At 45.2% G+C, this 12,667-nt stretch overlaps 1 protein-coding gene across 5 annotated transcripts in view; it reads right to left on the bottom strand.

Moving 5' to 3' along the window:
• Positions 1 to 12,054, bottom strand: part of SLC39A10 (solute carrier family 39 member 10) — a 55,609-nt gene extending 43,555 nt beyond the window's left edge. For 2 of the 5 annotated variants that reach the window (XM_083707065.1, XM_083707064.1), the window contains exons 1-2: positions 6,652 to 6,922; positions 680 to 740 (exon numbers count right to left, since the gene is read on the bottom strand). In XM_083707065.1, the coding sequence (XP_083563191.1) occupies positions 680 to 706 (27 nt within the window). In that variant the 5' untranslated portion in view covers positions 707 to 740; positions 6,652 to 6,922. Of the gene's footprint in view, positions 1 to 679; positions 741 to 6,651; positions 7,030 to 11,720 lie in introns of those variants that run through there. The other 3 variants (XM_083707067.1, XM_083707069.1, XM_083707066.1) reach the window with 3 other exon arrangements.
• Positions 12,055 to 12,667: the final 613 nt, after the last annotated feature.

The following is a 12,667-nucleotide window of genomic DNA, read 5'->3' on the forward strand; positions in this document are numbered from 1 at the left end:
CGCAGCAGGCCCCATTAGCTAAAGTGGTGCTTCAGGTTAAGAACAGTTTCAGGTTAAGAACAGACCTCCGGAACGAATTAAGTTCTTAACCCGAGGTACCACTGTACCATTAAATATGTATTCTAAAGGCTCATCATTTCAGTTTCTTCCAATTCAATTGCACATTTGTAGCAACTAAAGCTGAGCCCGCCTCAATTCCATTTTTTTAAAAAATACAGAAGGTAGCATATCATTTTGCTTTCACGTTTAGTATGGGTACAGACATAATGTAGCAGGAATGTCAGCAGGCATAACAAAGAGACACAACTGTGTTAAAATTAGACTGACATCAGCAACCTAAGGCTGAAATCCTATGCACTCAGCTGGGAGTTGAGTCCCACTGAACTCAGTGGGTATTCCCTTACAGGTAGACATTAAAGAACTGCAGTAAGCCAGACTGGTGGGGCAAAACTACTTATTAACTAATTTAATTATTCACGTCATAAACTCTTGCTTAGCTTAAGATGCATTACGACTGATTGAAACATGCATGCACATCACTACAATTCAAGCTGAACATGTGTACTCCTGCCACTGAATAGCACTGTGCTTAAGGCAAGCAGATGTTACAGAACAATGGCTATTTCATACAAGCGAGTCATTGCTCCACATCACAAGGCCTATTATCCATCATACATACATGAATTTCATCTAGATGTCTGATCATTTCCAAATCGACATCATGTTTCTGTCCTCACACACTAGCTGCATTAGAGTACCTGTGGTAAATCATAATGAATAGGTTTTCAATGCCTGATCATTCCTGCTTCCTTCCTGTTAGCACTGGAGAAAAACCAACCATGATCCCCAACTTAAGTGTTATGCTTGAACCAGAGCGAATTATAATTTGTTTCACTCAAAACAAGCCATGATCTGTAGTTAAGTTCTTTTGGCTTAACTCATTGTGGCTTTTTTTTTTTAAGTGGTAGTAGTTAAATAAACCACAATTCCTGATGCTAAGCCAATAAAATTTGTCCCCACCCCCCAGCACTAGTGGGAGGAGTGAAACGAGTGGGGGCGCAGAGAGCGTATGTCCATGTCTTGCTAGCTTTTTTTATTATACATAAATTTGGAAACAAGATAGATAAGATAAAATGGGATCAAGTCATCCCTGGGCTCCTTTGGGAAGGGCAGGATGAAAACCTAATAAATAAAACAATAATCCCCATCAGCTCTGTTTTCTTTTTGTTAATGATCCATTACAATGTTAAAACAAACAGAAGGTGAAATCCAAGTTGTACTCAGAAGTCCATCGATTTAAATGGGTCTACTTGGAGTATGGTCTAGTTGAATATCAAATAGAAACTTTATCCTTCCAAACATGTTTATAAAAGTTGTTATTTTATGCATCATGGTTTAATTTCAAAAAATCATCAGAGCTCCAAAGGGCTTTGGGTCAAATGCTCTGAAATAGCTTGTTAACTTTTCAAAGCTGAATGAAGTTGCACTGTATTAGCAGACCAATGCTTTTCCATTTATTTTGTGCTCCAGACGTGGGGATGGAGGTCAGGAATCTGAAATCAGAACTGTATACAAGCTTTGTTTTTTTTTGGTAGAATCAACCATTGCATGTGCACGCGCACACCCACACCTTCCTAGTCTACTTTTGCAACTGCAGAATCAGAGCACTTTTTCATCTGTACAGCTGTATGAATTGGCTTTGCACCTCGGAGTGCAGTATTTTCAAATTTTCATGTAGAAGCAGCTTGACTTTGACAGATTTTTTCTTACATATTTAAATTTGCTTTAATACACTGTCTATGCACACTGTAATTACATTCCCGCTTCCAGGCAAAATTGGGGAAATCAAGTTAATTTTCTGTTCAATACATGTGGGAAGACTAAGTTGCAATATTCCAATCTTTATGGAATCATACTCCGTAGAAATCAACAAGCAGTTCCAAATAACTGACTTAAGACATAACTGTAACGTAGGCTCCAGTGACACAGACATTTACTTATGTACAGTGGCTGGAATCCTGAGTTCTATGCATATGCCCAACAGCTTTCATGCAAGTACCACGTTCTCCAAATTTCTCATTATAATTGCAGGTCCTTGTGTTTGATTTTAAAGTGTTTTAGGATGTCCTTTGATTTTATGAGGATTGCAAGTGCTGTGGAAGATGGGGCCTAGGTTCTCCAGAATGCAGATATAACCTAGACCCATAGTATTTGGATCTAGGGCCAGCCCTTTTTAAACCACATGACTGCTTTGTTGCCATAATAAGAGCACCATTATTTTTTATGAACATCATCAATGTACATGGTGCTTTACAGCTCCATAAACAAAGAGGTCCTGTGCCATCTAGGCAGAGGTTTCTGCATTATAAATGAAGCCTTGCTGGTTATCTAAATCAGTAGCCACGAAACTTGCTATTAGGAACATTACAAATAATAAATTGTTAATTTCACCCACCTTGGTTTTAGGATTAACAAATCTGAAACACAGAATGGTATGGATCCTTAGAACTGTGGTTAGCATTTTACATGAAGCATTTCCCCATCTTTAATATACTTTTCCAATATATGCAGACGACTGGGTAGCTTCCAGGAGAACAGTTTATTGAGCACTCATCCTGACTGCTTTTGTACAAAGTTTGCAGAGAAATTAGACACCAGCTATTTGATGTTGTTGTTGTTTAGTCATTTAGTCGTGTCCGACTCTTCGTGACCCCATGGACCAGAGCACGCCAGGCACTCCTGTCCTCACCAGCTGCAGGGAGGTTACATGACATTGTGTCAAATGTTATTCCCCACTTCCAGCACACTTCCCCATCACTTTCCTTATCAGAACATGTCCACTTTTTAAGTACTAGGTTTGTTGTTCAAGAGCTCCAAATTCAACTTTTATTGTACAACCAGAACCTGCTGGTATGGGACTGAATCCAGGCTGAAAATAGTAAGCCTGTAAGTGCCTCAGATAGCTGTTCTATAACCTGGCTTGCGATTCAATACTTACCTTCTCACCTAGTAAGAGTAATAATGGTCTGCGGTTCAGTACCAAAGTAGCAAGCAACCTGAACCTAAGCTTTCCCTACATCTCAGGAGTGAGGCCATTTGGCCCATGAGGCCATTTCCCAAAACCATGACCACCTGTCCACACCTGTTATCTTATGTGACTGTTAGGTATAAAGGGCAGGTAGGGATGTGGCCATCAGTGCATAATTGGGAGCCTCAAAATATATTCACCAGCTGAGCCCTGGGTACAGGAGGCAGTCAAGTGATTGGCAGTTAAGAGTGAGTTTCCCAGGAGGAACACTGTAGCACAGCTTATCCCAGCAGAAAGCAGAGATTCAAAGCAACACTTCAGCAGACTGGTGGTAACTTCAAGCCCAGGAAAAATTGGCCACCTGATGACATAGCAATCAGCAGGATGACACACCCCATCCACCATTCAAAATGGCCCACTGTGGCTGGTAGGTAGCGGGCTCTAGGAACTGGTTCAGTTCCACACCTGTACTATAACTTATGCAAGAAGAACCTGAACTATGTGTGCATTTCTCTAGATCATTTTTCTAGTGGCAAAGAGCCAGGAACCCTTTGAGGATTAGAAGCTTGGCCAAAGTACACTCATTATCAGTACTTCATATATGTGTTCTGGGTCCTCAATCTTTTAGCCATAATAGTCAGGACAACGTGCTCTGAGGCAAAGGGAACAAACCAAGTGCTCAACACCTTATCAGTGAGAAAGGCAATGGTAGGAATGAAGGGCAAGGAGGTTAGGCAAGAAGGGCAGGAAATGGGCAACTATTGGCAAACTCCCTAAAAATAAAAGTCTACAAAATGTGCAAAGCTGCTTTGGGAGATGTATGTGCCCTCCTGGACCATGAAAAATCAATATGCAGTACAGAGGTGTATGCAAATTTCCCGAGTCAGTTCAACCTATTCTTTCATGTCCAGCGTAGTAACACTGTCTGCCCAAAGACCTACATCATAAAATGTCAAGATTAAGCTCAGTACACACAGGCACAATTAAACTTTTTTTGGGGAAAAACAGTTATGAAAAAAAGAAGGAACAGAAGATGCCCAGATGGTAGAACACTGCCCACAAATCACATTTGTTTGTTAATGTGCTTTTATTAAGCAAACAGCTTGCTGAAGCTGTTACAGAAATCTCTTTAGTACAATGTTATGCAGCCCGCTCCCACTCAGGGTTACCTAGAAGTAACTCACTGTGTTCAATGACAGGGCGATTTAGGATGCAATCCTACACTTATCTGGGAAAAGGCCCAATTAGCCGACAATCTAATGAACACTTACATTAAGATTTACTTCCAAGAATTCACAGGATCAGGCAGTGTATACTTTGGGATTAGAACAGTTTGTACTAGCACCTTAACTTCCACTTCACATTCCCTCCCCCTCCAATCAATATTCATTAGTACATCAAATATTACTTGTCTAGTAAGATTTATGCTACAATCTAGACTACATAATCTGTAGCTCAATTCTGAAAACCAAGTCTGGACTAATTTCTAAAAAGGCTACTGAAGGTAGAAAGCAACTTATTAAAAACTCTTCCTGACCCTGACAGGTACATTTAACAAATCATAGAGGATATTTTGTCCTTTTTTGCTGCCAAGTGCAATATTAGCAGCATCAAATGGAGCCAGCATTGCAGGACTTGACAAAGACACCCCACTTTATACTTTTTTAAATATCTACTTAAATTTCTTCCCTATATTAATAGTTCAAAATCACACACATACAAGCAGCTGCTGTACTGACAAGGGGAGTTTTGTTTTTAACAGCACATGTTGGTATACGCAATCAATTGTATTCTGCTGTCACTTTTTTAAAAAGTGCCACCGTTTGTATGCCACTTTTGTTAAGTTTATTAAAAAGATGTCAGCTGCATCCCTGAACACCACAGTCCTGTTATGTCATTGCAATATTTTGCTCTACCAAAACAAGCCACAGCCTACTTTCCATCTGCAGCAACTTGATCACAGATGCCACAATTCACCCAGCTACCCTTGCTGGGATTGGGAACAAACATGCACTCAAATAAAGTTAGCCTATTTGCACTGCACTATTTGAATCAGGATTCTTGTGTAACTAACTACACGTTAAACACACTACTAGAGCAGGACTGGAACCAGTTGTCCTTTTTAGCACTAGTCTTTTCACCACATCCAGGTTAGGGCACCATATTTTGTGGTTTTATATTTTGATTTTGTTCTGTGATCTACCCTGAGACCTCCAGGTGTATGGCAGTATATAAATTCTAATAATAATAATAATAACTACTGAGGCTCATTTTCTACCACCAAGTTCTTTCGTCCCAATCAGTGCTGCTGCAGTTTAGCAATATCCTTATGGCGATTTATTTCAGTGTGGTTTTGTTCAGACTTTTTTAAAAAGAAAAATTGGGGGGCAAGACACTGAAACAACTTCATGGGATGGGAAAGCAAGCCATTGCCCTTGAAATCTGGCAAAGACAAATTCTTGGGCGTATGCTGCGTTTCCCAACTTCGTTGGGTCCACCGATTCCCGATTGGTCAGGTCAAGCAAGAGACCCCTGCCAGAAGCAAAACAGCAGCTTGATCATTTATTGAGAAGGGTTCAAACCTCCACACCTCGGAGAAGAGAAACAAAAGGTGGACAAGGGTTTTTTTTAAAAAAAAGTTCCCAGGGCGGCGGGCATCCCAGACCAAAGATACTGTCACACTAAGGTGCGAGGCGCCCGCTGCAGAGAACCCAAACACAGCAACTTAGAAGACCTTCAGGGCAAAGAAACCATGGGCAGCCACAGTGGGTTGCTGGTTGTTGTTGTTTTTCCTTTTCCCCAGTGCTTTGCCAACCTTTCAGTGTGGTGGGCCAAAGGGATTACCTACCATGAGCCCCGAGAACAAAAGAGGGCAGCAGCAGCAGCAGCACCCGTGGGCCTTGCACCGTGCACCCACCACCAACACGTGGGCCAGGCCCCATCGCTTAAGCCCTGCAGCTGGAGCATGTGAGGGAGAAAAGAGGGGCGGGCGCCGCCGCCACGAGGCCCACCGATGCTGGCGGCGCCCTCTCCTCCCCGCCATCCCCTCCAAGGAAAGCAGGGGGAAGAGAAGGGCGAACCTCCAACGCCGGTTTCCGAATCGGAGAACCACCGCCGCCTTGGGAGCAAGAGCCTTTTGTCTGCTTCGCCTTCTTCTCAGCCACACCTGAGCTTACAAAAAGCAGCAGCAACAAAGAGGCCCAACGGGCGCTTCGTCTCTCTCTCTCCCCCCCCCCCGCCATTGCGACCCCACCCCAACCAGCTTCACCTGAGGGAAAGGATGAGAAGGGGGTGGCGGGCTGTGTGGAAAAGACCCCCCCCCCGGCCAACACAACCCCCTCACACATTATCCTAGTTTCCTTCCGACGCCCACCAAGCCCCCTTAGCAACAGTGTTGGGGGGGGGGAGGGAGGCAGCGAGGCGACGGCGGGAAACGGCAAACCAACCCCGCCTCATTTTTCTCCACAGGCTGGCGAGGGGCCTGCCCCGCCGCGCTGCGGATCCCAGCTAACCCCCCCCCCCCCCACCGCTACTCTCGCCATGTCGCCGCCGCCGCCGCCACCTCAGAGCCGGCCGGCCTTTATGGGGGAGGGAACGCGAACCAACGGGGTTTTTATAGCTACCTCAGCTCGAGTGTGCCGTGTGCATCTCCTTCTCTCCGCTCGGTACCAAAAACCGCCGGCGCGCGCGCGCGGGGTGCCGCCTCCTCCTCCCACTCCGCAGTGCTGCTGCTGCTGCTGCTCCTGCGGGTGAGCTTGGCTTGGGCTTTCAAGCTTTTACTACTTTACTACTGCCGCCGCTGCGGCCTCGCGCGCTCTTACGGCCATTCACCAAAGCCTCTTACGCCGGGCGCCGACCTCCCCGCGCCGCGCCGAAACCGGCTTTCTCCTCCTCCTTCTCCTGCGCCCGCGCGCGCGCGCTACGCAATTTTCGCCGCCCGATGCGGCGCCGCAGCTTGCCCTACGCGAGCGGCGTAGCGGAGGCAAGGTTGCCGCGGCGCATGCGTGGTGGGGGCCAGCGGCTTCCTGGGCAGAGGGGAAGTGGGCGTGCGTGGGGCGATGGGAATATATATATATATTTGTTGTAGCTTCTGTCTTTATTCGGTGCTTTTTTTGCAGGGCTTTTGGTGTGCGAATGAAGGTTGCCCGGCCCTCACGTGGCTCCCTGGGGAGAAGGCGTCGGGTTTTGGGAAGTTTAAGCCATTGCAGGGTGGAGCAGGAAAAAAGAGTGGGGAACTTGGTGCTTACCCAGGGCGGGAGAGGGAAGAGATTAAGGCCCGGGCCAGTGAAGACCCTGCGGCCAAGATCCAGAGTTCTGCCCTTGGGAATTAAATCACCTCCCATTTCTTCCTTCTCCCCGTCCCCGCATTTCTTTCACTCCCCAAAAAGAGCCAAAGACGCTTAAGCACATAGAAAAATTCAATATACTATCTATGCAAGCTCTGCCACACTGCGAAGAGATTTTAAAAGGTTCACACCTTGGTTTAATGTGGAATAACGTGCACAACATTGTGCTTCCTTCGTAACCCTCCAAGGAAAAGAGGAAGGTCCCATTTCATCATCAACATCGTTTTATTATTTATACCCCGCCCATCTGACTGGGTTGCTCCAGCCACTCTGGGCAGCTCCCAACGTAAACAAACCAATAAAACGTTAAACATTAAAAAAAAAAAACACCCTTCCTTAAACAGGGCTGCCTTGAGATGTCTTCTAAAGGTCCATCTCCAACATTTCACAGGTGAAAATACAGATGTCTTAAGGAAAAGCGGGATGTTCTGGGATCAAATCAGAAACCAGCTTGGCTTCCGTGGGACACTTGGAGGGTCTGCCAGCAGCGCATAGAGAAATTCAAGATACTGTGCAAGCTCTGCCACTCAGTGAAGAGATTTAAAAGATTCAGTTACAGATAGGTAGCCGTGTTGGTCTGCCATAGTCAAAACAAAATAAAAAAAATCCTTCCAATAGCACCTTAAAGACCAACTAAGTTAGTTCTTGGTATGAGCTTTCGTGTGCATGCACACTTCTTCAGATACATTGGTGTATCTGAAGAAGTGTGCATGCACACGAAAGCTCATACCAAGAACTAACTTAGTTGGTCTTTAAGGTGCTACTGGAAGGATTTTTTTTAATTTAGATTTAAAAGAGTTATTGGGGCCCATCCACACCTCGTCTTAATGTGGAATAATATGCACCCCTTGTGCTTCCTTTAGTCCCCCACCTTCGTCCCCAGAAACAGCCTCTGTCCCAGACTTTCTCCCTGCTAAATCCAGAGTCCCCCCTAGCCTTGTAGAATCTGAAAAGAACATCCACTGTGCTTTAAAAGTGCTCCCACCAGCTTTATCTGTGGTGGTGGGTTCGTTGTTGATGTGGGGTTCAAAAAAAGCAAATGGTGCAAAATGAGGAGAATGGTAACTCCGGATTAACATCACATCTGAATATAACCTGCTGAGGTGTGGACTGCCGGGGAAAAATTATTGGTTACATAACATACGGATTTTGTGGGCAAGTGGAGATGGGCCCTTAAGTTTATTAAGGGGTGGGAATGCTCTTTGACACTCTTATGTCACATTCAGAAGAGCACTACCATTTATATTCCTGTTTAATGTGTGGAGTAATATTACCACTAGCGGTTCTCTGTGTGCGATTATGTAAATAAAGAGAAATATAATTAGCAAAATGGGTGAGAATCCTGGCTTTATCTGAAAGACATGAGCAACTTCTGCCCCCTGCCCTGTCATATATGGGGGTCTGCTCCCACCCTACCCAGTTTTCTCCTGCTCAAAGAGGGCAATAAAGCGAGACGTTCACTGAGTCTTAAGTGGGCCTAAAATGTTGCTTATAGGTTGCTATTGGCATTAAGATTTAAAAGATCAATTCTGCAACGCTGGAAATCCAGATACTCTGTCAGACTGATTCACGGACTGAGCATTCACAAATGTATGAATCAGTCTGACTGGAAAAAACTATTCATGCTCTGAACTATGAAAACACAGAAGCACAGTACGCATAAGATATATATAGGATGGGATTATGCTTATTCTGACAATTGACAGCACAGGTGGGCAACCTGCAGCCTGGTGGCCCTATGTGACCCCCGATCTCATTTTATGTAGGCCGCAACGACTCCTGAAGCTGCCCATGTTCTTTCATCCAAAAATCCTTCATGCATAGAATTTCCAGCGGTAGAAGAATGGCAGATGAAGATGATGGAGTTTATGGATCTGGCTGACCCCGCCGGGAGAATCCGCGACCAGAAAGAAGAGGAACACCAAGAAGATTGGAAGAAATTTAAAGACTATTTTAATAAATATTGTAATATTAACGATATGTAACCACTTGAAAGAAACAATTAGGCCTAGGATTAAAATGGAATTAAATTTATAAATTTATAAATAAGAAAAGGAAAGCTATGTAATATGATTAGGACTGTGATATGGTCTTTTGAAACATTGATATTGGAAACTGCTACATATAATTACTAAGAAATTCGGATGGAAGAGATTAGAGGAAGTCAAATACTATGTTTATGAAGATGGATGGTACTTAATTTTAATTAAGTGGTAATATGTTGTATGTATCTTTTTTCTTTTTTCTCTTTTTCTATTTTTTTGTTTGTCTTTATTATTGTTAATCTCTTCTTTTTTATTATGTTTATCTACTGAAAATAATAAATATTATTCGGGGGGGGAATCCTTCATGTATATTTCCTTCTTATTCCCCCTCCTGCTTTGAAAAGAGTTTCCTACTCTCCTTATCATGTGGTTTGTGGGGATGGGGGTGCATTCTGGGGAAATGAAGTAATTTTCCCATAGTTGGTGGGCTTCTGCCACATGCAATTCTTTTTTTAAAAAAAATATCACTGGCCATATGCATGTGTGTATAGCACACTAAAATCAGAAATGCATTAGAATTGTACCACGAGGGCAATCTAGTCCAACCCTTTGCAATGCAGCATATTTTTTTTGCCCATCGTGTAGTAGCTAGATCAGGCTTCCTCAAACTCGGCCCTCCAGATGTTTTGAGACTACAATTCCCATCATCCCTGACCACTGGTCCTGTTAGCTAGGGATCATGGGAGTTGTAGGCCAAAAAATATCTGGAGGGCCGAGTTTGAGGAAGCCTGAGCTAGATTGATGGATTGTGGGTGGGTGGGTGTGTACGCAATTTTATCCTCAAAATGCTTTGCAAACAAATCACAGTGCGCTCTCGTCCATTCTGCCACCTCCTTCAGGCCAGACTGTAAGGGGCCCCGTACTGCCCAGAAAAGCTCTGCTGGATGGCCCAATGAGGATGTAATGGAAGCAGCAAAGTACAGTGGTACCTCAGGTTACATACGCTTCAGGTCGCAGACTCTGCTAACCCAGAAATAGTACCTCAGGTTAAGAACTTTGCTTCAGGATGAGAACAGAAATCGTGCTCTGGTGGCGCAGTGACAGCAGGACGCCCCATTAGCTAAGAACAGTTTCAGGTTAAGAATGAATTAAGTACTTAACCCGAGGTACCACTGTATAACTTCTTCATTGCCTTCACTTCCCTAGGTAGACTTGATGATGAGCCTTCGCAAGTATCTGATTGCATTTGATTGGAGTTTTCCTCCACTCTTGTTGGAGCCATTGGGCCAGTGACATGTTGCGACAGCCCCATGGTTGCCATGGCAGCCATGAAGTCCTGAGGCACCCAGAGCCAGTCACCTTGGCATGGATGTTGAAGTCCCCCAGAGCCAGCAGTCTGGGAGTCTTCAACACTGCTTCTGAGACAACCTCTGTCAGCTCAGGCAGGGAAGCTGCTGGGCAGCAAGGCAAGCAGCAAACAAGCAGAATCTCTAATTTGCCCAATGCCAGGAACACACACACTAGATCCCCCATTAACTCGACAGAGAGCCGAGAGAGAGAGAGAGAGAGAGAGAATCTCTATAGCAACTTTCTCTCCCTAACCTTCAAGTCTACCCTGATGCTGCACCGAGTGCAAAGGTGGTCACAGCTGGGCAGTGGCGTAGCGTGGGGGGTGCAGGGGGGCCGGCCGCACCAGGCGCAACATCTGGGGGGGCGTTCGCACTCGCAGCTCTCTACCCCTACCTCGCTCGAGTGCTAAAATCCACGGGTTAGGGGGCGCAAATTACTTGTCTTGCCTCGGGTGCTGACAACCCACGCTACGCCACTGTAGCTGGGTGAGACCAACCCCACCCTGCTCACCACCCAGATCTCAGTGATACCAGATCAGCCTTCTCATGCATAATCAGATCGTGCATGAAGGAGGTCTTACTGGGAGCCGACCTAGCATTCAGCAACAGCAGTCGCTGATGGGACAACTGCAATTTCCAGGTTGAAGGAGAGGCTGGCACACGGCAGTCACAAACTGCCTGTGCCGTATGCCCCTTACCCGGCCGACCCCCATGCCTCCTATTGTCCAGAGCCACTGCAATTGTGATCAGCCCTGCTTTCCCCTGCTCTCTTCCCAAGCATATCTTTTATCCCTCAATTTAAAAAACAACGAAACCCCCAAATTTAAAAACAAGTTGAAAAGCAGTTGAAAACAATTTAAAACATACTAGGGCAATAATAACAGCAACAGAACCTTCTAAATAATACCCCAACCCAAGAGTGTGTTCGGCTGCCTCAGCTTTTGTAGCTGGAGTCAGTCAGGGCCAGCTGGGGAAAGCCTGCAAGACAGGGAATAGTTCCCCCAGGACTTACAGCAAAGATGACCTCTGGCTTCCTCAGCAGCCTCAGCTTTTGTAGCTGGAGTCAGTCAGGTCCTGCTTTCCCAGGTCAGGTGAAAATCGCCTGTAGGACAGGGAGTAGGTCCTCCAGGACTCACAACCAAGATGGTCTCTGGCCTCCTCAGCAGCCTCCGGTTTTGGGTTGGAGTCAGTCACGGAGCTTCCCTCCCAAGCCAGGTGGAAAAGGTATGCAAGACAGGGAGCAGGTCCTCCAGGACTCACAACCAAGATGGCCATAACATGACTCAGAACCACCAAGAACAACAACAAGAGATAAGAACAGGTGAGAAACCCTTCTGTCATAAAGGCTCCATTCCCAGTAGGTCAAAAAAGGAAAACAGGTTCAGCTATGCATACTGTATTATTAAAACGCTCTGAGCTTGATTTCGACCACACGTTATTCATTACTTTCCTTTTTGAAACACTATTAACCAGTTGAAGGGAAAAGCTTTACTGTTCATCATTTGCATGGCACTTTTATCCCTCCACTCGCGTTAAATGCTTCCCATGATCACAAATGTTTCGATAGGGTTAATTCAGAAAGACATCTCTTCTGTTTTGTTCCCATATACAGTGGTACCTCGGAAGTCGAATGGAATCTGTTCCGGAAGTCCGTTTGACTTCCAAAGCATTCAGAAACCAAGGTGCGGCTTCCGATTGGCTGCAGGAAGCTCCTGCAGCCAATCAGAAGTCGCGTCGGACATTCAGGTTCCAGAGAACGTTCCCAAACTAGAACACTCACTTCCGGGTTTGCGGCATTCAGACGCCAAAACGTTTGACTTGCAAAGTGTTTGGGATCCAAGATACGACTGTAGTTTCATAGCTTGTTCTCCACCCTCACTCCAGTGTTTTGAGTTACGGGGCAAGATGTAAGGGGGCTCTTAATTAAACCCACAACCCCTGCCTTCTAGTTTAACCCAA

Source organism: Podarcis gaigeae (assembly GCF_964106915.1).
Source record: "Podarcis gaigeae genome assembly, chromosome: 1".
In the NCBI taxonomy this organism is placed as follows: domain Eukaryota; kingdom Metazoa; phylum Chordata; class Lepidosauria; order Squamata; family Lacertidae; genus Podarcis; species Podarcis gaigeae.